This window comes from Theropithecus gelada, chromosome 2 (assembly GCF_003255815.1).
Source record: "Theropithecus gelada isolate Dixy chromosome 2, Tgel_1.0, whole genome shotgun sequence".
Lineage (NCBI taxonomy): Eukaryota > Metazoa > Chordata > Mammalia > Primates > Cercopithecidae > Theropithecus > Theropithecus gelada.
The window spans coordinates 33,825,010-33,852,108 of record NC_037669.1 but is presented as its reverse complement, the minus strand read 5'-3'; the positions used below and the strand labels follow the sequence as shown (position 1 = coordinate 33,852,108).

The 27,099-nt window shown below is 39.5% G+C and overlaps 1 protein-coding gene across 2 annotated transcripts in view; it reads right to left on the bottom strand.

Moving 5' to 3' along the window:
* Positions 1 to 27,099, bottom strand: part of GRAMD1C (GRAM domain containing 1C) — a 106,316-nt gene that overhangs the window by 52,667 nt on the left and 26,550 nt on the right. Inside the window, exons 3-6 of one of the 2 annotated variants that reach the window (XM_025377444.1) lie at positions 24,836 to 24,920; positions 19,192 to 19,295; positions 18,525 to 18,620; positions 11,647 to 11,727 (exon numbers count right to left, since the gene is read on the bottom strand). In XM_025377444.1, coding sequence (XP_025233229.1) covers positions 11,647 to 11,727; positions 18,525 to 18,620; positions 19,192 to 19,295; positions 24,836 to 24,920 — 366 coding nt within the window. Of the gene's footprint in view, positions 1 to 5,837; positions 5,975 to 11,646; positions 11,728 to 18,524; positions 18,621 to 19,191; positions 19,296 to 24,835; positions 24,921 to 27,099 lie in introns of those variants that run through there. The other variant, XM_025377445.1, reaches the window with a different exon arrangement.

The following is a 27,099-nucleotide window of genomic DNA, read 5'->3' as shown; positions in this document are numbered from 1 at the left end:
ATACATATTTTTGCTAAATATAAAAATCCTTATACCAAACCACTGCTATGTAGGGCAGAGTTACATTTAGTAGGCTTCAGAGGGAAAAACAGAACCTAGAACGGAGCCCCAAGAAAGCCCAACACACAAAGAGAAAATAGAGGAGTGGCCAGCAAAAAAAAGATGCAGGGAAAACCAGAAAGGTAAGAAAAGATTCCAGAAAGAATGTCATGAAAGGCAAGGGAAGAAAGTGTTTCAAAATGGAGGGAGTACACAGTGGTATCAAACGCTGCCGAAAGGTCATGTAAGATGAGCACAGCATGAGCACATGTATGTCAAATGCAAGCATCCAGAGGAATGATACAGCTTGCCAAACCAGTTCCCCATCACTTGAGCGTGTGTGTATCATGAGAATGAGTGAGACAGGGAGAGGAGATACAGTGGGGAAGGAGGAAGCAGCCAGGTCATGAAGAGCCTTGTACACCATGTGAAAGAATATGGATTTTATATTGTCAAAATATCAAAAGCCACCCAGTGGTTTCATATAGAAAAGTAACAAGTTCAGAATTATGATTTTAAAAGACATGATTTTAAAACACTACTATTTGACATCAACCTCAAAGACAGATTAGGTGTTAAAAAGAGATAGGAGACATTGGTAATGGTTCAAGCTAGAAATGACGATGACCTTGGTGACCAACAAGATATGGCTGGCTGGCAAAGAGGTAAGAAACAGGATACATCCAGGTTTCTGGCTTGGGTCTGGGTAGAAGGCGGTGTGGCTCACTGACCAAGGGAAAATAGGTAGAGGAGTTCTGACAACCAAGAAGGTAAAAAACAGGGAACGATATAATACAAACACTTCTATACTGCCATGCTATTACATAGCAAATGTGACAAATAGTCACCAATTTCACATTCATTTCTTTCCAGGTAGGTCTGAATGTTGTATTTATTAGATTGATAGCACTACTGGAAAACTTTTGGAATTTCAGTAACCCCAAAAGGAATGATCTTTAGAGAGTGACATAAGGAAGAACAAGGGGATTTGATACTGTTGTGCAGGCTAAAGGAGAAAGCTGGATGACACTCTTCCGAAGGTCTCAGTGGCTGACATCGGCTTTGTAAACTGACCACTATCTAGAGAAAGGCCTCAGAGCTGTCACCATCCAAGAGTTGGCTCAGGGAGGCCCACTTAATAAGCCACACTCACAAGCTGATACTAGCTCAGTTGGAAATATATACAGTGGGGAAGATTCCTTTCTGGTGATCACAAATCTTTTCTTCTATTGCACAGAACACCTGAATACCTTGGAAGTCAGATTAGCAACCAGAAAGTGGCACAACAAGCATGAAATCAGAGCAAAAGTAGACAGCTTTAAGGGACAATTTACTGTGGCCTTGGTAGGGCATGATGATTCATCTCTGTCCCATCTCCATATAGTTCTCGACTGATCAAAGTCTACCTCTGCAACTCTACTTTTCTGTCCTAACTCCTAAGTTCTTGGCCTAAGTCTGGCCAAGTCCTCTTCAGACTGATATATTCTTTCTTTTCATACACTAATACTTTCAATCAACTGTTTTAAACCCTTTTTCCCCAACACACCTGAGGAATAGGACACCCTTCTGTCACCCTTCTGTTTAGTGATTCCCAAATAGAAGCTAGAGGGCCATGTATCAGAATTTAGACAGCATACATCTGTATACATTTGAAAAGCTCCCCTCGTTACCTTACCCCTGAATCTAACATATGCTATCTTCTTCTGCCATTTGGGAATAAGATGGAAAGTCATTCTGTCTCTTTAAGCCTTAAAATTCAAAATAAGTACAGATTTCTGCTCTATTAGACCCTGGATTGAAATATTCACTTTCAGAATATACTCTTAAATTTCCAAGGAGAGCTAGCTTCCCCGTAGCCCCCATGTGCTGGCAAGAGAGACCACTATTACCATGCTAAGATAAAAACAGTACAGGCCAGGCGTGGTGGCTCATGTCTGTAATCTCAGCACTTTGGGGGGCCAAGGCGGGTGGATCACCTGAGGTCAGGCGTTTGAGACCAGCCCCTGGCCAACATGGTGAAACCCCGCCTCTATGAAAAACACAAAAATTAGCCGGGTGTGGTGGCAAGCACCTGTAATCCCAGCTACTTGGGAGGCTGAGGCAGGAGAATCGCTTGAACCTAGGAGGCAGAGGTTGCAGTGAGCCAAGATCGCACCATTGCACTCCAGCCTGGGCGACAGAGCAAGACTCCGTTTCAAAAAAAAAAAACAGTACAAAAGTAAATTTTCTGCATACATCCTGCCTATACTACTAATATCTGTACTCCTAAATGCAATAATGCAAGAATATCAGTAGGAATATGGAATAATTAATTGAGCCTTAATTTTAAAAATCTTTTCAATTTTAATCTTGTTACTACTGATAATCTTACATATGAACCCTATTTTCTTAGTAATTCAAGTACGTAGAAAATAACATTTCTTTTGGCAACTCAGGATGCTTTAGTGTTTCAAGATAGTCATTTGTTCTCACCGTACATATTGAAGGTTAAAGAAATTGAATTAAATATACATTGAACCTAGGGTGTGCCCCGAATGCTGTTTCTGAAATATTTCAGAAATGTCTGTGTTTTCCCCCATCCTTTGCCTTTTCCTTGAACTAAGAGAATTTATAATATCTTGTTAAGAGTAGTAATTAATTATTTGGACTCCAAATCATTGAAGTTCTACTAAATTGAGTCATTCAAAAAGTATTTATTGAGCATCTGTTACACGTAATATTGTCCAAACTGGCACACTTTTGAGAGTAAGGGAAGCACAATATTTACTTTGACAAAGGCCTAAACCCAGACAGTTTCAGACCATACTCCGTAAACTAAACTGTGTACCAAACCAGCTATGTGGTAAAGACCGAACTTATCAGTGGACATACAATAGTGAACAAGACAGACATGGTCGTTGTCTTCAAGGGATTTAGAGTTAAGCAAGGAGAACAGAAATAGAACAAAGAATTGTAACTGTAATGCATATTATAGAAATACAAGATGTTATAGGAAACTAAAAGAATGAATCTGACTTCAGGTTTATTAATGAGAACTAGAGTGGGGATAAGAGGGTCACAACTTCCTGGCAGAAAGAACATTTGAAGAACTACTTAAGAAAAAAAAAAGAAAAGAAGCAGAACATTTAAGATGACAAGAATGGGAGGGTATATTAAGATGTAAGTGGAGAGGTGGAAAGGGTCTTGATTATGTGGTCCCTATAGAGATTTTTAGATTTTTATTCCAAGGGCAATGGGTATCAAGCAGGAAGCAAAAATAAGCAAGCATTTTTTTTTAAAAAGATAACTTCGGCTGTAGTACTGTTCAGGGTTCGACAAACTGTTTCTGTAAAGGGCCATGTAGTAAATATTTTAGGCTTTTTGGGCCATATGGCCTCTGTCACAACTACTCAACTCTGCTGTTGTAGTGTGAAAGGCAGCCATAGAAATACATAAACAAATGAGCATGGCTGTGTTCCAATAAAACTTTATTTATGGACACTGAAATTTGAATTTCATATAATTGCCACATGTCATGAAATATTATTCTTTTGATTTTTTTCAGCCATTTAAAAATGTAAAACTAGTCATTGTGTGCAGACCACACAAAAACAAAGCAGGACTGTGCTTGGCTCTGGTATAGAACACGGATAGGGGCTGGCACAAATGAAGAAAAAGAGCTGAGGGGTGGAGTGGGAAGGGCCTAAAACTTATCTTGAACCATGACTGCACAGTTCTTCACAAAGACCAAGAAAACATCAATTGTTTGTATTAAAGAATGGTGCTGCCATTGTCCTCTGGCCCCACAAATCCCAGATACTCAATGTTCTGTCTAGAGAATGGGAGCTAAACTCACAGACTGTGAACTAAGCTGAAGTGCTACAAATCATGTCACAAATGATTGTAGTGGCAGTTTAAACACATGTCTAAACATTGATGACTTATGTTTCGCCAGGTCAAATATTAGAAATAAACTGTCCTTTCTGAAGCAATGTAACACAGTAGTTTTTTGTTTTTATTTTGTTTTGTTTTGACATGGAGTCTCGCTCTGTCACCCAGGCTGAAGTGCAGTGGCACCATCTCAGCTCACTGCAATCTCCACCTCCCGGGTTCAAGCAATTCTCCTGCCTCAGCCTCCCAAGTAGCTGGGACTGCAAGTGCCTGTCACCACGCTCAGCTGATTTTTGTATTTTTAGTAGAGACAGGGTTTCACCATGTTGGCCAGGCTGGTCTCGATCTCCTAACCTCAGGTGATCAGCCCACCTCAGCCTCCCAAAGTGCTAGGATTACTTTAGGTGTGAGCCACTGCACCTGGCCCAAAGTAGTCTTATAAAGAGAAAAAGATGGTCCTTTTAAAAACATTCTTTTTCAAAGGCAACATATTTGGCTCCAGTTCTTTCAGTCTTATGGATTTATTTTACTGGAAAAATAAATAAAACAAATGCACACAAACATAATTTTACTATCATTTTGTAGTACTTTAATGATAAATCTACTTTCTAGATTAATTTGCTTTAAAGGCCTTCTCATGCAAGAAGCAAGCAGAAGTAACACATAATTACTTTGACTTTGATTCCATAATTACATGCAACACAAATATAATATTCTGAACTTAAATTTTTTTTTGAGACAGTGTCTCACTGCAACACAAATATAATATTCTGAACTTAAATATTTTTTTTTTTGAGACAGTGTCGCACTCTATCCCCCAGGCTGGAGTGCACTGGCATGGTCACAGCTCACTGCAGCCTCAACCTCCTGGGCTCAAGTGATCCTACTACCTCAGCCTTCTGTGTAGCTGGGACTACAGGCATGCACCACCATACCCAGCTAATTTTTTTTTTATTTTTTTTTTTCAGAAATGCAGTCTCTGTATGTTGCCAAGGCTGGTCTTGAACTGGTCTCAAGCAATCCTCCCACCTCAGCCTCCCAAAGTGCTGGGATTACAAGCATGAGTCACCATGCTTGGCCAAAAATATTTCTAATATATATCAAATGTATTATTCAAATTACTTATAAAGTTGTTTTAATAGAATTTTTTAGTTATGCTGTATATTTTATGAGGACTTTTTTTTTTAATCTTTTTTAAAGAGTATTACACAAGATCAAGAAATCTAACCAATGTGGCTTTATGACTTTAAAAAACTAAAAGGGAACTGAGGCTTACAAAATTATAAAGAATACCAAGACTATACCAAGCACCTAGCACTGTGCCTGGCACCTAATACTTCACAAATGCGAGTTGCTATTGTCGTGAATATGGATATTTATATGTTAAAAATTGTTCTGGGTGAATTCTACAGTGCTTAAAATTCCAGTTAGGATAGTTTTGAAACTGAGATCTCATCTTCAACTTTAATTTCTGTATAATAGTTAACACATAATATATGCTTAAACATTTCTGTCTTCCTGTAGAGCAGAAACGGACACTATTTATCTATTTATCGAAATGAGAATACAGTATCCACTTGAAATAGAGTGGCATATTCAACATTAAAGATAAACAAATGATCTAGAGATTTAAAAGGTATAACTACTGTGAAGATGGTGATACCTCCGTGTGTATACATCAAAAACACAGATAACATCAGGATCTTTTCAAAGAAGGGTAAATTTTACTTCCAGCCAGTAAATGCAGTGTTTCTTGGCTATGGTGGGTAGCCTCGAGTATCCTGGAATTCCCTTTCTTCTTCTCACTTCAGAGAGCTTTCTTCTTCATTAAAGTGAAGAACTCAGTTTCTCCCTTGGCTCATCTGTAAACCTGAACTTTATCACTTCCCTGGAGATATTTGTTTTTATAAGGACGTATCCCAACTCACATGCGTGTGATAAGCACAAATGTGATTTTGGAAGGACATTCGATACAGTATATAACCAAGCATAGGCTGCGGTAAGTCGCTGGTGCCTTGCTAGAATGAGAGAATGCACCTCATGGATTCTGAGCACTCAACAAGTTGGTATTTGGGGGTGGGGTAGGCAGGTGCCTATGGCAACACTGGAGTTTTCAGCCAGTGCTAGAATAGAGCACCCCACGGTAATGACAATGAATCTGAAAGTGACCGGCCTGGGTGAAGGAGGTTTCCTTGCCAAAGCGCAACCTGGAAGGGCAGCGTAGAGCTGAGTTGAGAGCAACACACAGCTATGCATTGCTCCACGTCCTAGTAGTAGACGCCACGCGCTGCGAGACCTGCTGCCTGTGGACCTGCCCTGTGAGCATCACCCAGGCCAGGAGCAAGGGTACGTGGCTCCGGTGAAGCAGGGCACCCAAACACCCAGAGACACTCGGCAGGGGCTTGGACTTGGGGCTTCCAAGCTAGTCACTTCTTTTCCCTTACCGAGGGCCAGAGAGACTGGGCTTGGCAAGCCCCTCATCCATACCCACTTTTCTCCTCTGTCCCCTCCCCATCTCAGACTTGTAGGCTACTTCTCCAAGCATCCCCACTCCAGCAAAGTGAAAGCATTTGAGTTGGGCACTGCTTGGGAAAGCCTGTCCTCAGCCGTTGAGTTCAAAAGGCCATTCAACATAAAGAGCTCTGGAGGCCAACATGTGTCCACTTCAGGGAGGTGCTTAGCTGGGGAGTAGGGAGGAGAGGAGGTTAAGTTCCCACCTGCCAGTGGCAAAGAAAGAACGTTTCTTGGCTGGGCGGTGGCTCACATCTGTAATCCCAGTACTTTAGGAGGCCAAGGCGGGCAGATCACCTGAGGTCGGGAGTTTGAGACCAGTCTGACCAACATGGAGAAATCCCATCTCTACTAAAAATACAAACTTAGCCACATGCAGTGGCGCATGATAATCCCAGCTACTCAGGAGGATGAGGCAGGTGAATCGCTTGAACCTAGGAGACAGAGGTTGCAGTGAGCCGAGATTGCCATTGCACTCTAGCCCGGGCAACAAGAGCAAAACTCCAACTCAAAAAAAAAAAAAAAAAAAAAGAGCCTTTCTTATCTGTGTGAAATCTCTACTGCTCCCCTTAAATCATTTCTTTTAATAGCAGCTTTACTGTGCTATAATTCAAATACCAGAAAATTCATCCCTTTAAGTGTACAATTCAGGCGGTTTTCACATATCCAGAGTTAAACAACCACCACCACTAATTTCAGGACATGTTGTCAACCCAGAAGGATACCTGACTCCATCAGCTGTCACTTCTCATTACTCCCTCCTCCTGGCAATAGCTTTACTATTTCTATTTCTATGAATTCGCCTATTCTAAACATTTCATAAGAACAGAATCCTACAGTACGTGTTCTTTTGTGACTGGTGTCTTTCACTTAGCATTATGTTTTCAAGGCTCATCTATGTTGTAGCATGTATCGGTACTTCACTACATTTTATTACTGAATGATATTCCATTGTGTGGCTATACCTTTTTTTTTGAGACAGAGTTTTGCTCTTATTGGCCAGGTTGGAGTGCAGTGGTGTGATCGCGGCTCACCGCAACTTCTGCCTCCCAGGTTCAAGCGATTCTCCTGCCTCAGCCTCCTGAGTAGCTGGGATTACAGGCATGTGCCACCGCAACCAGCTAATTTTGTATTTTTAGTATAGATGGGGTTTCTTCCATGTTGATCAGGCTGGTCTCAAACTCCTGACCTCAGGTGACCTGCCTGCCTCAGCCTCCCAAAGCCTGGGATTACAGGCATGAGCCACCGCGCCAGGCCATACATTTTATTTATACATTAATCACTTGATGGACATTTGGATTGTATCTACTTTTGGCTATTATGAATAATAAATGCTGCTATGAACGTTGGGGTACACGTTTTTATAAGAACAGATCTATGGTAAACATTTTGAGGAGCTGCCAAACTGTTTTTCAAAGTGGCTGCATCATTTTACAATCTTTCCAGCAATGTACTTGAGGGATCCACTTTCTCCACATCCTCAACAGCATTTGCATTTAAAAAAAAATTTGTTCAGCTTTACTGAAGTATAATTAACAAATAGGAATGGTACATATTTAAGGCATACAATTTGATGTTTTGATATGCATATACATTGTGGTTGCCACAATCAGGTTAATTAACATGTCCATTACCTCATGTAGTTATCACTTGCTTGCCTTCTTTCTTTTTTTGTACTGGTGAAAAAACTTAAGATCTACTCTCTTAGCAAATTTCAAGTATACAACACAGTATTGTTAACTGTAGTCAGCATGGTGCACATTTGATCTCCAGAATACATTCATCTTGCATAAACGAAACTTTGTACCCTTTAACCAACATCTTCCCATTTCTTCCTACCCCTGGCAACTACCACTTTACTCTCTGCTTTGAGTTCAACTTGTATAAATTCTACTTGATAATGGTATATAACCTTTGTATATGTTGCTGGATTTGGTTTGCTAATATTTTGTTGAGGATTTTTGTGTCATTGTTCATAAGGGATACGGGTTCAGAGTTTTCTTGTGGTGACGTCTGGTTTTGGTATCAAGGTAATACTGTACTCATAGATCAAATTGTGAAGTGTTCCCTCTACTTTTAGAATACTGGGTGAAGGACTGGTGTTAATTCTACTGTAAACAGTTGGTTCACCAATGAAGCCACCTGGGCCTGGGCTTTTCTTTGTGGTAGGTTCTTTATCACTAATTCAATCTCTTTTCTTGTTATAGGTTTATTCAAATTCTCTATTTCTACTTGAGTCAGTTTTTGTAGTTTGTGACTTTCTAAGTACTTAACCATTTCATTTAGGGTAAATAATTTGTTGGCATACAATTATTCATAATATTTCCTTATAATTTTCTTATTTCATATAAGGTTAGTAGTATTGTCACCACTTTCAGTCCTGAATATTATAATTTTAGTCTTCTTTCTTTTTTTCTTGGTTGAACTAGCTAAAGGTTTGTCAATTTTCATTTTTTATAAAGAAGCAACTTTTGGGCTGGGTGCGGTGGCTCACGCCTGTAATCCCAGCACTTAGGGAGGCCAAGGTGGGTGGAACACCTGAGGTCAGAAGACCAGCCTGATCAGTATGGTGAAACCCCACCTCTACTAAAAATACCAAAAATTAGCCGGGCATGGTGGCGGGTGCCTGTAGTCCCAGCTACTTGGGAGGCTAAGGCAGGAGAATCGCTTGCACCTGTGAGACAGAGGTTGCGGTGAGCTGAGATCGCGCCACCACTGCACTCCAGCCTGGGCGACAGAGTAAAACTCTGTATCAAGAAAAAAAAAAAAAGGCGGGGGGGCGCTGGACGCGGTGGCTCATGCCTGTAATCCCAGCACTTTGGGAGGCCAAGGCGGGCAGATCATGAGATCAGGAGATCGAGACCATCCTGGCCAACATGGTGAAACCCCATCTCTACTAAAAATACAAAAATTAGCTGGGCGTGGTGGTGCATGCCTATAATCCCAGTTACTCGGGAGGCTGAGGCAGGAGAATCCCTTGAACCAGGGAGTTGGAGGTTGCAGTGAGCCGAGATCATGCCACAGCGCTCTAGCCTGGTGACAGAGCGAGACTCCGTCTCAGACCAAAAAAAAAAAAAAAAGAAACAACTTTTGGTTCTGTCTCTATTTTTCTATTCTTTCCTTCATTCATTTCTGTTATAATCTTTATTATTTCCTTGCTTCTTCTTGCTTTGAATTTAGTTTGCTGTCCTTTTTCTAATTTCTTTTTTTTTTTTTTTTTTTTTTTTTGAGACACAGTCTCTCTCTCGCCCAGGCTGGAGTGCAGTGGAGCAATCTCAGCTCACTGTAAGCTCCGCCTCCCGGGTTCATACCGGGACTCCGGTGTAGCTGGGACTACAGGTGCCTGCCACCAAGCCCAGCTAATTTTTTGTATTTTTAGTAGAGACAGGGTTTCACCGTAACATGTTAGTCAGGATGGTCTCAATCTCCCGGCCTCATGATCCGCCCACCTCGGCCTCCCAAAGTGCTGGGATTGCAGGCGTGAGCCACTGCGCCCGGCCTCTAATTTCTTAAGGCAGAAATACAGGTTATTGGCTCACTATCATTCTTTTTTAATATAGACGTTTACAGTTATAAATTTCCTTCTAAATACTGCTTTAGCTGCATCCCATAGGTTTTGGTATGTTGTGTTTTTATTTTCATCTAACCCAAAGTATTTGCTAATTTCCCTCATGATTTCTTCTTTCACCCATTGGTTATTTAGGAGTATTCTGTTTTAATTTCCACTTTTTGTGAATTTTCCAAATGTCCTTCTGTTATTTATTTCTAATTTCATGCCATTGTGCTCAGAGAACATATTTAGTATGATTTCAGTACTGTTAAATGTATTGACACTTGTTTTCTGACCTAGCATATTGTCTATTCTGGAGAATGTTTCATGTGCACTTGAAAAGGATATACATATTCTGCTACTGTTTGGTGAAGTGCATCACAGATGTCTTTTAGTTAGTCTATAGTGGTGTTTCAAGTCTTATATTTCCTTGTTGGTCTTCTGTCTAGTTGTTCTATCTATCATTGAAAGTGGGGTATTGAATTCTCCAACATTGTTTGCTAATTATATTTTAAATAAATAGAGATGGGGTTTCGCCATGTTGCTCAGGTTGGCCCTGAACTCCTGGACTCAAGCTATCCGCCTGCCTCAGTCTCCCAGAGTGCTGGGATTACAGGCATGAGCCACCACACCCAGCCTCAAGTTTTACTGTTGAATTGTCTGTTTCCCTTCAATTCTGCCAACTTTTGCTTTGTATATTTTGGGGCTCTGTATGAGGTCTGTATATGTTTATGATTGTTATGAATTCCAGATGAATTGACCCTTTATTCTTCCTTGTATCCAATACTTTTTGTCTTAAAAAGACTATTTTGGCTGATATTACTACATTCACTTCTGTTCTGTTTTGTTTACTGTTTGCATGATGTATCATATTTCTTTCTTTTACTTTAAATCTATTTGTGCCTGTCAATCTAATTTGTCTCTTATAGCATATAGATAGATCATGGAGTTTTTTTGTTTGATTGTTTGTTTGTTTTTTGAAACAGGGTCTCACTCTGTCACCCAGGCTGGAATGCTGTGGCACGATCATGGCTCACCACAGCCTCGACCTCCCAGGCTCAGTTGATCCTCCCACCTCAGCCTCCCAAGTAGCTGGGACTACAGGTAAGCGTCACACCACCCAGTTAATTTTTATATTTTTTGTAGAGACAGGGTTTTGCCATGTTATCCAGGGTGGTCTCAAACTCTTGGGTTCAAGCAATCTGCTCACCTCAGACTCCCAAAGTGCTAAGATTACAGGCATGAGCCACTGTGCCTGGCTTGGTTCATGTATTTTTTCATTCTACCTATCTCTGCCTTTTGGTTGCAGTGTTTAATCCACTTATGTTTAATGGCTATTTTGCTATTTGTTTTCCACATGTCCTGTGTCATCTTTGTCCCTGTGTGCCACCATTACTGCCTTCCTATGTGTTAAAAACACATTTTCTAGTGTATCATTTTAATTCCTTTGCTGTTTATTTTTTATTTTTTTTTTATTTATTTTCTTGGTGTTTACCCTGGGGATTATAATTAACATCTTAACTTGTAACTATAGACCTTGCTTTGATTGAAGTTTCTACTTAGAATTTCAATTATCTAGTCAAATTTAGTTAAGACAAATAAAAAGGAGCTCTTCAATTCACAAATACACTAGGAGGTTCTTAAAATAAGCAACTGCCTCTGGTGTGAACACTTACCTTATCTAATAATACATTCTGCCACAACCTAAAGATACTGAGGTAACTTCTATCCCTGGCACCAAAAGATGTGAAAAAAAACTGCAAAGAAAAATAATAGGACAATTTTAGTGTCATGGAAAATAAGAGGAGATTATCTGTCATGAAGGTCTATGGGGACTTGCTTATGGTTAAAACAAACTAGTAGGTCAACACTGCCTACTTTGTATACTATTTTTATTTAACTTTGTGTTATAATAGAAGAAACACAGGTAGTTGCTATATGAACAAGGTGTCTTTACAAATTGTATCTTCCAATAAACACAATTTTGTCAGTATTTACTAGCAATGCGGACTTGAAACAGGTAGCTATTTATGTTTCTCAGTTTAACTGTGGAAATCAATCTAAATAAAATTATGAAAAAATGAAAACTTTTATTCTAAACTTTGCAAAGAGATATTGGTTGCCACTTGAGCCAAGTATACACAAAGAATAAGAAAAAAATACATGTGGATTTCAGATAGATTTAAGGATCTTAATTTTTTTAAATTATATCAGTTTTCATGGTCTTCTAAAACCTCCAGAAATACCTCTCTCTGCTAATTATAAAGCACCCATGCTAACACTGCACTTTTCTTTAAATGCTATAACAGAAAAGTAGCATGTTTCAATCTATAATTCTACATTTTTATTTAATTGATTTTTGCAAAGTCATATTTTAAAATAGGCTTTTATAAGAAAATGCAACAAGACAGCACTAAATACAGTCTTCTCAGTGTTTTCTCTCTTCCGTTCCCTAGTTAATGACCTTTCATGGCTAAGCAGCTATCGTTAGGAAGGAGAAAGCTCAGTTCTATGCTGGATTAAGTTATTTTATTAAGTAAAATATCAAACAGATAATATTTTGGATGTTAATGCTTTTCATAGAAAGACTTTAGAATGCTATTTTCTAATTCATTAAATTGAAACTTTGCTATACATTATTCATAAAGCAGAACTTTTTACAAAGAAGATATACACAGGATCTCTTCCAAATAGAATTATATACATAATATGTGATCTAATGATCAATACTTGCTGTTCCCTATTCCCTTTTCTTAGGCCAAATTGTTTTGCCTAATTATAATAACCTTATAACCCTGTGTTCAGATATATAGATTTTAAAAATCTCCTAGTCTATCTCATTTTCACCACTGTGTTATGCTTGCTAATTCCCACTTCCTGTACTAAATAGCTTAGTATTAACTTTATCTACTCTCATGCACAACCACCACATTCCCAACTCCTTAAAATGACCAGCTTTTTGGATAATCTACATAAATTACTACCTTTCTTTTATTCCTTGCTAGATATCCAACCTCAAAAACATATTAATAAGTCCTGATTTGGCTGGGCACGGTGGCCCACGCCTGTAATCCCAGCATTTTGAGAGGCCAAGGTGGGTGGATCACCTGAGGTCAGGAGCACAAGACCAGCCTGGCCAACATGATGAAACCCGGTCTCTACTAAAAATACAAAAATTAGCCTGGCATGGTGGTGGCATGTGCCTGTAGTCCCAGCTTCTCGGGAGGCTGAGGCTGGAGAATTGCTTGAACCTGGGAGGTGGAGGTTGCAGTGAGCTAAGATCATGCCACTGCACTCCAGCCTGTGCGCCAGAGTGAGACTCGGTCTCAGACAAAAATAATAAATAAATAAATAAAATAAAATAAATCTTGATTCAATAATAGCCTTCTTATGAGTTTGGAAAGAGTTCCGGATAATGATATCTCTAAGTCGCTGAGGCATAGAATATATTCTAGAACCTAAAACAACTAAAATTGCTATGATTAACCTTCCTTTAGTCACAAAGTTTATAAAAGGGGTGAATATTTAGTAGTACAGAATTTTTTACCATGATGATGAAAAAATGAAATCATTGCATTAACATAGTGAGGAAGTTAAGACCACGGTCTCTGCAATTAAATGAACTGGGTTCACAGTCTTGTTCTTTTTTTTTTTTTTTTTTGAGACGGAGTCTCGCTGTGTCTCCCAGGCTGGAGTGCAGTGGCGTGATCTCGGCTCACTGCAAGCTCCGCCTCCCGGGTTCACGCCATTCTCCCGCCTCAGCCTCCCAAGTAGCTGAGACTACAGGCGCCCGCCACCACGCCCGGCTAGTTTTTTGTATTTTTAGTAGAGACGGGGTTTCACCATGTTAGCCAGGATAGTCTCGATCTCCTGACCTCGTGATCCACACGCCTCGGCCTCCCAAAGTGCTGGGATTACAGGCTTGAGCCACCGCGCCCGGCCCACAGTCTTGTTCTATCACCTATTGTTAGTTCTGTGAATTGGCTCACTTTTCTTTTCTTTAGTTTTCTCATCTACAAAGTGAGAATAATTATCACAGTGGATCTTTATAAGAATTAAATAAGAAAATATATGTAAAGAGCTTAAAGTAGTGTCTATATAACAGTAAGTGTTCAGTAAATGCTGACTTACTGACATTATTAAAATTTAAATGCTTGATCCTGAAATTCCAATACATGTGTGAGAAACGTCACACATGAGCATAAGAGGGCATGGTCAGGCTGTTCACTGCAGCACTGTTTGTAATAACAAAATATTAGAAAGAAACTAATTGTAAAGGAAATCGCGGTATATCCATTCTATGAAATACCATACAGCATTTTTTTTAAAAAGAGGTGGGTCTATCTACATATGCAGACCTACAACTACAAGAGATAATGTTGTTGTTGTTGTTGTTGTTGTTGTTTTTAAAAAAAAGGAGAGCTGATGAACAACACATGTAAGATTACATTTACTTTTTTTAAAAAAGAGCAAAACCATACATTTATACATGCATGCCTGTATGTAAATACAAAGAAAAGAAGTCTGAAAAGTCTGAAAAGATATATACCAAACTGATAGCATTTGCCTCTAGAAAGAAAATGGAATTGGGGATTATGGGTATGGAATGAAGATGTTAGTTTTGAAATTGTTTGATGATTTTGTTAAAAAAATGAAAAAGTATATTATGCATTAATTGTAAAACTAAGAATATTTAAGTCTTCCTCTTTCCTTCCTGAACAGTTCAGCCCTAAAGCTATTGGTGGAACAGAGAAAAGTAGGCATCCACACTAGGAGTGTGGGAGGCGACACAGGAGGTGCAGTAGCCTAAAGCAGAGTGTCAAAACCAGATGAGAATGAAAAGGTTGCCCGGGTGCAGTGGCTCACGCTGGTAATCCCAGTACTTTGGGAGGCTGAGGCGGGCAGATCACCTGAGCTCAGGAGTTTGAGACCAGCCTGGTCCATATGGTGCAACCCTGTCTCTACTAAAAATACAAAAATTAGCCAGGTGTGCTGGCAGGCACCTGTAACCCGAGCTACTGGGGAGGCTGAGGCAGGAGAATTGCTTGAACCCGGGAGGTGGAGGTTGCAGTGAGCCGAGATCGCGCCACTGCACTCCAGCCTCATTGACAAGAGTGAAACTCTGCCTCCAAAAAAAGAAAAAAAAAATGAAGAGGTCATCCCCTGTGTGGAGTGTCAGAGCCCAAGTGAGTAAGGGCCTCCACATATGGGGATGATGTGGAGAACTGTATTAGAACAAGAACGGGGTGAAAAAAGTATGGAGGAGGAGCATGAGCCAGAGTTCAAGGAGGGTGACCACATAAAGGGGTAGCTTTGTGTGTGGTGTCAAGTGTCAAAGACCAAACATGGTGAAGAGTGGCCACGAATGAGCACACCCTACAATGACATGTCAGAACCAGAGCAGGTGAGGGTGGCGTAGTGTTACAGAGTCCATGAAGGTGGTCTTGTGCTGGAGTATCAGAGCCTGAGCAGGGTGGGGACAGCAACCACACATAGTGACAAACTGGCACAAGCAGGGAACAGAGGGTATCCCTGTAGAGGGCAATCTGGCAGAGGGTAAAACAACTTGGCATGGAGTATCAGCCCAAGCAGGACAAAGAGAGTCGGTTTTTTGTTTTTTGTTTTTTGAGATGAAGTCTTGCTCTGTCACCCAGGCTGGAGTACAATGGCACGATCTTGACTCACTGCAAGCTCCACCTCCCAGGTTCATGCCATTCTCCTGCCCCAGCCTCCCGAGTAGCTGGGACTAAAGGCGCCCGCCACCACACCCGGCTAATTTTTTGTATTTTTAGTAGAGACAGGGTTTCACCATATTGGCCAGGCTGGTCTTGAACTCCTGACCTCATGATCCGCCCGCCTCAGCCTCCCAAAGTGCTGGGATTACAGGTGTGAGCCACTGAGCCCAGCCGAGAGTTTTTACATGATGACAGCATCTGTGTCATGGTGTGATGGGCAGCCACGTGATTCTAAGTGTCAGAAACCAAGTCAGATAATGAGGCATCCATGTGGGAGAGAGGTGGCAGTGGAGATGAAAATTGGTTATACAAAGGCCCAGTGATTAAATAAGTAACTATACTAAGGATAATGGGAGCCTGGTTTCTCACAGCCAGGGAAGAGAGCTACAAATATGGAAAGGAAGAAAGTTACAAAAATAAATTCTGCGGTGTTAGATGGGACTTGGAGGTCCTGATGTGAATTTACGTTTTGGATGGATGGAAGGATAGATGGATAAATAGATGTATAAGTGAGTGTATATATGGGTATGCATTATGCATATGTGTGTGTGATTATATAGATTTAATGTACACCCTTATTATGCCCCCTTAAAGGGTTTGAAAATAGTTATACCCCTCCCCCAATCCCATAGCAATGAACACACTGGCTTCTTTCAGTTTCCCCTAAAAGAAACTAGGATTCCTTGGAGAAGTGGTTGATCCCAGGGCTGGGGCAGGGAAAGCCTGAAACATCTTGGGCCAAAAAAATAAGAAAATGCTCAAACACACTGAGAATACTCAAAAGGATACTGGAGCCAGCTTAAAGGGCTCCCACTGGCCAAATTTTGGGACAATGTGAGCATCAAAATAAATAATGATAGTAATGGCTTATAATTCATTGAATAAGATAAGAAATCATCAGTTCATACTGACATAAGTAAATGAATGGATAAATTCAAAGTATGGTAAGAATGGTATATCTGCATAGTTTCAAAATACCTTCCCCCAGGCTGGGCGTGGTGGCTCACGCCTCTAATCCCAGTACTTTTGGAGGCCAAGGTGGGTGGATCGCCTGAGGTCAGGAGTTCAAGACCAGCCTGACCAACATAGTGAAATCCCATCTCTACTAAAACTACAAAAAAATTAGCTGGGCATGGTGGTGCATGCCTGTAATCCCTGCTACTTGGGAGGCTGAGGCAGGAGAATCGCTTGAACCCAGGAGGTGGAGGTTGCAGTGAGCCAAGATCGCACCATTGCACTCCAGCCTGGGCAATAAAAATGAAACTCCATCTCTTAAAAAAAAAAAAAAAAAAAAGCCTTTCCCCAAAATACTTATTACTACAAAGGAAAATAGATTATACTAAAGTCTGCAGACACCACCTTAATCGAATGTTCAAAGTAGATATCACCAGTAATGGTAGAAGTTAAAATCATGTGCCATCCGATAGGATGTAGTGGTGAGAGCAGAGCGTCATTTCCATGTATTTCTTCCAAAATTACATAACCTAAATTTAATCACAAGGGAACATCAGACAAACACAAATTGAGGGATATCCTACAAAATAACTGACCTGTAATCTTTAAAAGTATCAAAGACATAAAAGTCAAGAAAAGACTAAGGAACTCTTCCAGGAAATTAAGGAGCATGATAATTAAATGTAATGTGTAATTCTGAACTGAGTCTGTTTGCTATAAAGGATATTATTGGGATAGTCATGGAAATTGAATGGGGTCTAAGAATTGAATGGTGGTAACAGATCAGTGTTAATTTTTTGATGTTGAATTATATTGTGGTTATATAGAAGAATGTCTTTGTTGGAAGTACATGCCAGAGTATCTAAGGTGATGGAGGATCAGGGTAAGAATTTATTCTCAATTAGTACAGGAGCAAAAGCTCTTTGTACTGCATTTGGAAGTGTTCCGTAGGGATAAGACTGTTTAAAAATAAAAATAGCCAGACTCAGTGGTGCACACCAGAAGTCCCAGCTACTTGGGAAACTAAGGTTGGAGGATCGCATGAGCCCAAATGCTTGAGGCTAGCCTGTGCAACATAGCAAGACCCTGTCTCTAAAAAAAGAATAAGATAAAATTTAAAGTGAATTTAAAAGAATATCCACAAGATTAAAAAGTACAATTACAAAGATTTAATATCACGGTACTAATACTCTCTCCCCTCCTCCCCCAAAACTCTCCCTGTCTCTTTTTCTCCCTCCCTACCCCTCCTCTTTTTTCTCTTTCTTTTTTTTTCTTTCCTTCCTTCATCTCCTTCTTTCTTCTTTCTTTTCCTTTCTCATCACTACACTTCTAATATCTCTCACGCAGGGCCCTAACCAATTTTCCAGGTGGTTAAGAAATATTCTTGATATATCCCCACTAAGAAATGGCAGATATTGTAGGTGAATAATAAAAATTATGTCAGTTAAAGATAATTGCCTTTTTTAAAAAAAGAATACAGTGGTTAGTGCTTATGTGTATGCTATCCAAATCTCTGTTCACCAGGAGCATTTTTTATTAGTTGCTATTGTGCAGTGATTACTGACTGAAAAATACTCATGGAATTATTAGAGTATTTAGAAATAAGGACATTGTGCTAATGTTACCTACCTAGAAATGAAAAATATGGGTGAAAGTTATCTGTAAACTATAAAGTACAAAAAATGTCAGCAGTCATTTAAAGTTAACCACTAATATAACTGCATACAGAATTCTAGTATTAAACATATGTGTATCAGATATTCCTAACTCCAGGAAGAAATGTCTAATTTCCCAATGTTGATGGTGAGTATGAGGCAGATTTTCTTCACATCATGTAATATAACAAAGATAGAAAAGTTTTTCACCTTTTCACTTTCCGTAACTATCTGGATAGCATTTGGGATGAGTCGAGCAGTTTTCTCCTTGGTCATGAAGGTTATATTCTTTAAAGCAATAGAAATCTAAACACACAAAAGAATTTTTTAATATATTTTCAGAAACATACACAATACAAAATGCCAAGTATCCCATCAATCTAATCCAGAATATTCAACTTTGCAGTTGAATGTTCCTCAGGTTTTTCGACCTGAAGGAGTTAATAAGTACATGCTTGTATTCTCTGAGAAAAACAGGGTAAGCAGTTTGCCCTGCAGTATTCTCCCCCAACAACTCCTCTATCTAACATTAGTACAAAGTGTGAAAAGACATGTGGGTGTTCATGTTCCACATTAACACACAAACAAAAATCAGACAATCTGTCACTTAAGACATGGTTTTGGCAGCCATTAAGATATATGTTCAAGCTTTTTTCAATTAAAATATCTTTAACTATACTGGAACTCAATGTGTTAAATCAGAAAAATATATTATACACATATATACAACACATGTTTGTATTTACAGGCACACTAGTTTAGATGCACAATTATATATAAATTTACTTTGGAATCATCTAAAGTACAGTTTTTAAAAGAACTGTATCTATCTCTATGCAATTATTTGTATCAACAAATCAAATGCAAAATGTCTTACTGTAGTTTCCCATCTGAAGATGTTGCTATAGAAACATAGCCAGTTTTCTGAAAGGTATAGTCGTCCCTGAAGCAAAATGTCCCTCTGAAGAGCACAAGCATAATCTACATACACAAAAATAAGATACAGCTTATTCATGAAAATCTGAGAAATTAATAGACCTTACACTATATTTCAACAGATGGAAAGTCATCACTTTTTGTTCATTAGTTCATTCATTCACTCCTTTATATACTTTGGACACCATATGTCAGATATTTTGCTGTGCAGTAGGATTAGCAGAAATGGCTCTTGCCTTCATGGAACACAATGTACAGGGAAGGCAGAAAATACACAAATACAGAAATAAATATGATAATGACCCAGTGTAGAGAAAGCTATGAGAGCATATGCAGATATGAGGAGGGCAGGGCAGAGAGTGTGTATCAGGAAGGATTCTTCTAAAAACAACTGATCTTTAACATGAAAAGAACAATAAAGGGTCAGCAGGATCATAAGGGAACAGCACATGCAAAGGCCTTTTGGTAGAAAAAAACACAGCACATTTGAGGAACTATTAGATCTTTGGGCTGGAGAAGCTGGCGAAGCTAGGTCATGTCAAGTCTCACAAGCCATAGTAGACTGTGGTTGTCATGAGATGCCACCGATGACCTTTAAGTGGAAGGAATAGGAACAGATGTATATATTTAAAGATTACTTTATTCACACTGTGAGAATGAATTATGATAAATCAGTTGGAAGTCCAGAGAAAAGTTGATGGTGACTCAGACCAGAAGGTGACCATAGTAAGAGACAGAGTAGTTAGATTAAGACATATTTAGGAGGTAGTACTGATGGCGAATTGGTGACTGATTAGATGTTAGACAAAAGTAAAGAGGGGTCAAAGATGACTCAGAAAATTGTATACATTTTAAGTCAGTTTCAAAGTTGTTTCTCTCAGCTGGGCTAGGCGCAGTGGCTCACGCCTGTAATCCCAACACTTTGGGAGGCCAAGGTCGGCAGATCACTTGAGGTCAGAAGTTCGAGACCAACCTGCCCAACATGGCGAAACCCTGTCTCTACTAAAAATACAAAAATTAGCCGTGATGGCGGGCACCTGTAATCCCAGTTACTCGGGAGGCTGAGGCAGGAGAATCTCTTGAACCTGGGAGGCGGAGGTCGCACTGAGCTGAGATCGTGCCACTGCACTCCAGCCTGGGAAATGGAGCTAGACTCTGTCTCCAAAAAAAAGAAAAAGTTGCTTCTCCACGTCACCACTGAAGTCCAGCAAAATCAAGTCTGCCTGCCAAACAAGTTAACAAGTTAATGCCATGCCTCTAAGGATAAGATCTGGCTCTGTGAAGAATGTAAACTGTACTGCTAAATTATTAATAATATAAGATATAAAGGGCTGCTATGAGGAGATTTAGCGTAACTGCCAAATTTTAAAACTCTATAAACTAATTAGCAATTTTAGGAAGATGTTCCATAAATCTCAAAATGTTTCCACTTAGTCATGTTAAATGTCTAAGCAAATACTAAAAATTGAGCAAAGTAATTCAGTCTTTCACAATGTTTCCATCAGCAAAACAAAACTGAGGTGCCACCAAACAAAATTTTCTTGTAAATAATTAAGCAGGTTAGGTTACTCATTAACTAGTCTCCATCACTAAAACAGAGATTGGGCTAAAGGTCACCTTGAAATATCTTGAAATTTGTTTCCAAACCACCAAACCATTTTATCAATTAAATGCTTCTCAAACTTCAGACCAGAAATACCTGGTTGACATATTAAAACACATATTGGGCCAAGCGTGGTGGCTCACACCTGCAATCTCAGCACTTTGGGAGGCCAAGGTGGGCGGATCACCTGAGGTCAGGAGTTTGAGATCAGCCTGGCCAACATGGTGAAACCCCATCTCTACTAAAAATACAAAAATTAGCCAGGTATGGTGGCAGGCACCTGTAATTCCACCTACTCGGGAGGCTGAGGCATGGGAATCACTTGAACCCAGGAGGCAGAGGTTACAGTTAGCTGAGGTCACGCCATTGCACCCCAGCCTGGGCAACAGAGTGAGACTCTGTCTCTGAAAAAACAAAACAAAACAAAACAAAACAAAAAAAACACCATATTGCTAGGCCTCTCCCCCCAGGTTTCTGATTAAATTGCTCTGGGGTGAGTCTGCGTGTCCAACAAGCTCTCAGGTACTGACAATGTTGCTAGTCTGTGGACCACACTTTAAGAAACCACTGCATTATTTTACATTAACTATGTTCAAAGGCATAGTAACCACCTAGATTATTTTAACTGAAGACTATTTGATATATATCAGCTGACTTTTTCCAGGGTTTTTTGTTGTTGCTGTTGTTGTTGTCTCACTCTGTTGTCCATGCTAGAGTGCAGTGGCGCGATCTCAACTCACTGCAACCTCCGCCTTCTAAATCAAGCGTTTCTCATGTCTCAGTCTCCCGAGCAGCTGGGATTAAAAGTGTGCGCCACCACATCTGGCTAATTTTTTTTTTTTTTTTTTTTTTTTTTTTTTTGACATGGAGTCTCCCTCTGTTGCCCAGGCTGGAGTGCAGTCGTGCTATCTAGGCTCACTGCAAGCTCCACCTCCCAGGTTCACGCCATTCTCCTGCCTCAGCCTCCCCAGTAGCTGGGACTACAGGCGCCCACCACCATGCCCGGCTAATTTTTTGTGTTTTTAGTAGAGATGGGGTTTCACCGCGTTAGCCAGGATGGTCTCCATCTCCTGACCTCGTGATCTGCCTGCCTCGGCCTCCCAAAGTGCTGGGATTACAGGCGTGAGCCACCGTGCCCAGCCTGATTTTTTTTTAATGGCTTCTTGTCCAGGTGCAGTGCCTCAGGCCTGTAATCCCAGCACTTTGGGAGGCCAAGGCAGGTAGATCACGTGAGATCAGGAGTTCAAGACCAGCCTGGCCAATATGGAGAAACCTCATCTCTACTAAAAATACAAAAATTAACCGGATGTGGTGGTGCATGCCTGTAATCCCAGCTACTTGGGAGGCTGAGACACGAGAATCACTTGAACCTGGGAGGTGGAGGTTGCAGGGAGCCGAGATCACACCACTGCACTCCAGCCTGGGTGACACAGCGAGACTATCTCAAAAAAAAAAAAAAAATATATATATATATATATATATATGAGGAAAAAAATGAAGTGGATTAATAGTAGTGCAAATAACAAAGAGATCTAAGCAAGATTCAAAACAATAATCAGTCTGCTCCCATTTAAGTTTTTTTCTGTATATACAATCCTAAATATACACAGAAATTTTCTGAAATTATACCTAAGAAATTACTAACAATGGAAGAACATTGAAGTGGTCTTGGTTGTAAGGATCACTCAGTTTTCACTTTATGTCCTTATGTAGCATTTGAAAATTTTGTCATGGGACTGTATTACTTCCAATAAACAATGTTTTTAAAAATTGCTTTAATTCATTATTATAATATTTATTGAGCTGAACTGTCTTGAAATTCATTGAGTTCTAGACACTGAATTAAACATTTCCTAATGGTACCAAAAATTGGAGAAATTCATATAAATAAATGTTTTTGTTTTTGTTTTTGTTGGAGACAAAGTCTTGTTCTGTCACCCAGGCTGGAGTGCACTGGCATGATCTCTCCTTACTGCAACCTCCACCTCCTGGGCTCAAGCAATCCTCCCACTTCAGCCTCCTAAGTAGCTGGGACTACAGGTATGTGCCACCATGCCCACCTGAGTTTTGTATTTTTGGTAGAGACAAGGTCTCACTACGTTGTCCAGGATAATCTCCAACTCCTGGGCTCAAGCAAGCCACCCGCCTCAGCCTCCCAAAGTGTTGGGATTACAGGCGTGAGCCTCCACCCAACCTAAATCAATGTTTTCAATTAAATATATACTAAAACCAAAACTTAGCACTGTAGTTTTATTGTCATGAGTATATATTAAGCTTATACTAAAAAATAAAGCACTTTTTAAAGAAAAATTATTAAATTTTTCCTCTGAAAGCCTACTTCAAAAAAAATCCATGTGAACAATTACACAAATAATGATTTAGACCTAGAACATTTGTGAAGTTGCTCTATGAGTACATCTGTTAGAGAGTATATTTTTCTGGAGGGAGTTAATATATATTGAACATCAAGTTTAAATTTTCCCTCCAATTTGATGCACCAAAATCATTGTGACAAATCATTTATTTTTAGTTATATTTTCTTAGTATTTAATATTCCTCTGTGTGCATGTGTGTTTATGTGTGTGTCTTTTATTTATTTATTTATTTATTTATTTATTGAGCCAAGGTCTTGCTTTGTTGCCCAGGCTGGTCTCAAACTCCTGGCCTCAGGCAATCCTCCCGCCTTAGCCTCCCAAAGTGCTGGGATTACAGGCATGAGCCACCGCACACAACCAAAAATTATAAATATATATATTCTTATAAGTCAGAAATCACTCCTCCCTGAATTACAATTGAGTCTTCCATTGTCTAATTATGAAGATGCTGCTTATCTTTTGTTAAATTTTTAATTATTATGGATACTGAATGGTTGTATGTGTTTATGGAATAATGTGATATACTGGAATAAGCACATATTTTGTAATGATCAAATCAAAGTAATTGAGAGAGCCATCACGTCAACCATTTATCATATCTTTGTGTTAGAAACATCCCAATTCCACTCTTTTGGCTATTTTGAAATATACAATAAATTAGTGTTAACTATAGTCTCCCTGTGTGATACTGAATACTAGATCTTATTCCTTCTATCTAACCGTATTCTTGTACCCATTAACCATCTCCTTTTTATCTTCCCTTCTTAGTACCCTTCCCAGCCCTCTGGTAACCATCACTCTACTCTCTCTTTTTTTGGGGGGAGGGGGTTGAGGGCGGGTCAGGGTCTCACTCTGTTGCCCAGGGTAAAATGGCACCACCATAGCTCACTGCAGCCTCCAATTCCTGGGCTCCAGTGATTCTCTCATATCAGCCTCTTGAACAGCTGGGACTACAAGCACATACCACCACACCTGGCCAATTTTTTTTAAATAATACAGACAGGATCTCACTATGTTGACCAGGCTGGTCTGGAACTCCTGGGCTCAAGCAATGTTCCTGCCTCAGTCTCCCAAAGTGCTGGGATAACAGGCATGAGCCACCACACCTGGCATCGTTCTACTCTATCTCCATGAGATCAGTTTCTTTTTAGCTCCCGCATATAAGTGAGAACATGGGATATCCGTCTTCTTGTGCCAGGCTTATTTCATTTAACATAATGTCCTCCAGTTCCATCCACATTGTTGCAAATGACAGCATTTCATTCTTTTTTATGGCTGAATAATATTCCATAGAATTTATGTACCACATTTTCTTTATCCATTCATCCATTGATGGCTATTTAGGTTGATTCCATATCTTCGGTATTGTCAATAGTGCTACAATAAACATGAGTGTGCAGATATCTCTTCAATATATTGATTTCCTTTCTTTTGGATATCTACCCAGAAATGGGATTGCTGGATCATAAGGATGATGCTTATCTTGAAAATTATATTCTGTCTAGCATAAAAGCTTAAATGTTATTACATATACTGTCACTGAGGATAGTTCTATTTTTATAATGAGGCAATAAAACTTTTGTTTTGCAAATTTCTGTCTTTTTTACCTGCTATCAGCCTCTCTGTATCAGGTAGATGTGTGAACTGTCTTCTGTATTCCTCATTCCTGTCTTTATAGGTGGAACTTGAAATCTGCAACAATAAAAAGAGTATATTTCTGTCTAATTGTAATTATGGTGTCCTAGAAAATAAATATCAAGTGGAATTTAAAATCATATGCTTTCTATGCAATATTTTGTATGTCCTTATATAAATAGCCGTATAAACATTTCAAAAACACCAAAAAGAAGCAAAGAAGATTACTTCCAGCATGATGAGATGAGGACTTTGGTAATCCCCTCTGCAAAAGCAAATATATAACTAGGAAAAAACTGTCAAAAATAATCATCTCAAACGACTGGAAACTGACCAAAGGCATACAATACAATCAGCTGAGAAGTATTTGTTCATGAAAATCCACTGAACTTACGTAAGGATGGTGGAAGTCTGTGGCACTCATTCCTGGATCTGTTCCCATTACCCTTCTTCCTTTACCTGTTAAGTCTATGTGGTAGTTCTTTGAGGGTGGAAATAGGTCATGAAAACTGGCAGCTATCTTGACAGAGAGGGTTCAGCTGTGATGTGGATTGGAGGCAGAAAATCTGTGCCCAGGAGTGAAAGGGAAAACTCTGTACCAATCCAAGTAAGTGTGGGAGTGCAGCAACAATTGGAGCAAGCAGAATGGCAGATTAGCAAGGAGCTTAGAAAGATCTTGAAGGAGAGGCAGCCATAGATGGGCTTGATAAACTAGTCACATATTCCTGGCTGAACAAAGGCTCCAATGTGCATAATACAAACTAGAGAAAGCCCAAGCTATCCACACATTTCCTGGCCAGAGACACAAGAGGTCTCAGGGAACATGAAAAAGTGGGACAAACTTAAAAATAGCCACTTTTAAATGGCCAGAACTTTGAATACATTCCCCAGTCTATACACAGATCTGTCAATAGAAGGGAAAAGCCTTACTGGCTCTATAGATTTAAGTACATTGAGTACATCACTGGCTGACGTAAGAGGTGATCCCTAGGAAGCCAGCCTTAAAAATAAAAACAACAATAATAAGCAGAGCAGACACATGCCACAGGACAAACAGATTTCATAGATTTACTCTAGGCAAATTATTAAACAAGCAAGCAAACAAAAATCAGCAATGACAACCCATGGTACAGGAGGGAATGCAATCAGAATCCAGAGATGCTACAATATATTATCTAAATTGTCAATATTCTGACAAAAATTATAAGACATGCAAAGAAACAGGAAAGTGTGACTCATACTAAGGAAAGAAAAAAAAGAACAGAAAACAGAAATAGCCTTTGAGGATCCCCAGACATTGAATTTAGCAGACAAAGATATCAAATCAGTTATTATAAATATGTTCAAAAAACAAAGAGAACCATGCTTAAAGAATTAAAGGAAAGTATGACAACAATGACTCAACAAGTAGAGAACAAATAGATTTTTTACAAAAAATTGTAAAGAAACAAATGGACATTCTGGGGTTGAAAATTACAATCACTCAAATAAAAAATTCACTAGAGGGTTTCAACAGCAAATTCAAAATGACACAGAAAGAATAAGTGAACTTAGGGATAGATTAGTAAAAACTATCAAATTTGAAGAACAGAAAGGACACAGATTTAAGAAAATGAACAGACTCTCAGAGACCAGTGGGACAACATCAAAAGAACCAAAATACATGTGACGCGAGTATCAGAAGGAAAAAGGGGAAGGTAGAAATATATTTGAAGAAATCATGGTCATAAGTTTCTAAATTTTATGGAAAACATTCATACATACATCCAAGAAACTCAATGAATCCCAAGCAAGATAAACATAGAGTCATGCTAAGACATACCATAGTCAAATTGCTGAACAACAAAGAAAAAACCCTGAAATGAGCAAGAAAAAAATTGACTCATCGCATACAGCTGAAAAACAGTATAATTTGCAGGCGACTGCTCATCATTAACAATGGAGAGAACAGACCTGCTTTACAAGAAATACTAAAGGAAGTCTGAGCCTGGCATCGTGGCACATGCATCCCTATAATTCCAGCAATTTGGAAGGCCAAGGTGGGCGGATCAATAATTTTAGACCAGCCTGGCCAAAACAGTGAAACCCCATCTCTACTAAAATACAAAAATTAGCTGGGTGTGGTGGCGCATGCCTGTGATTCCAGCTACTCATGGGGCTGAGGCAGGAGAATCTTTTGAACCCTGGATGCAGAAGTTGCAGGAAGCCCAGATCGTGCCACTGCACTCCAGCCGGG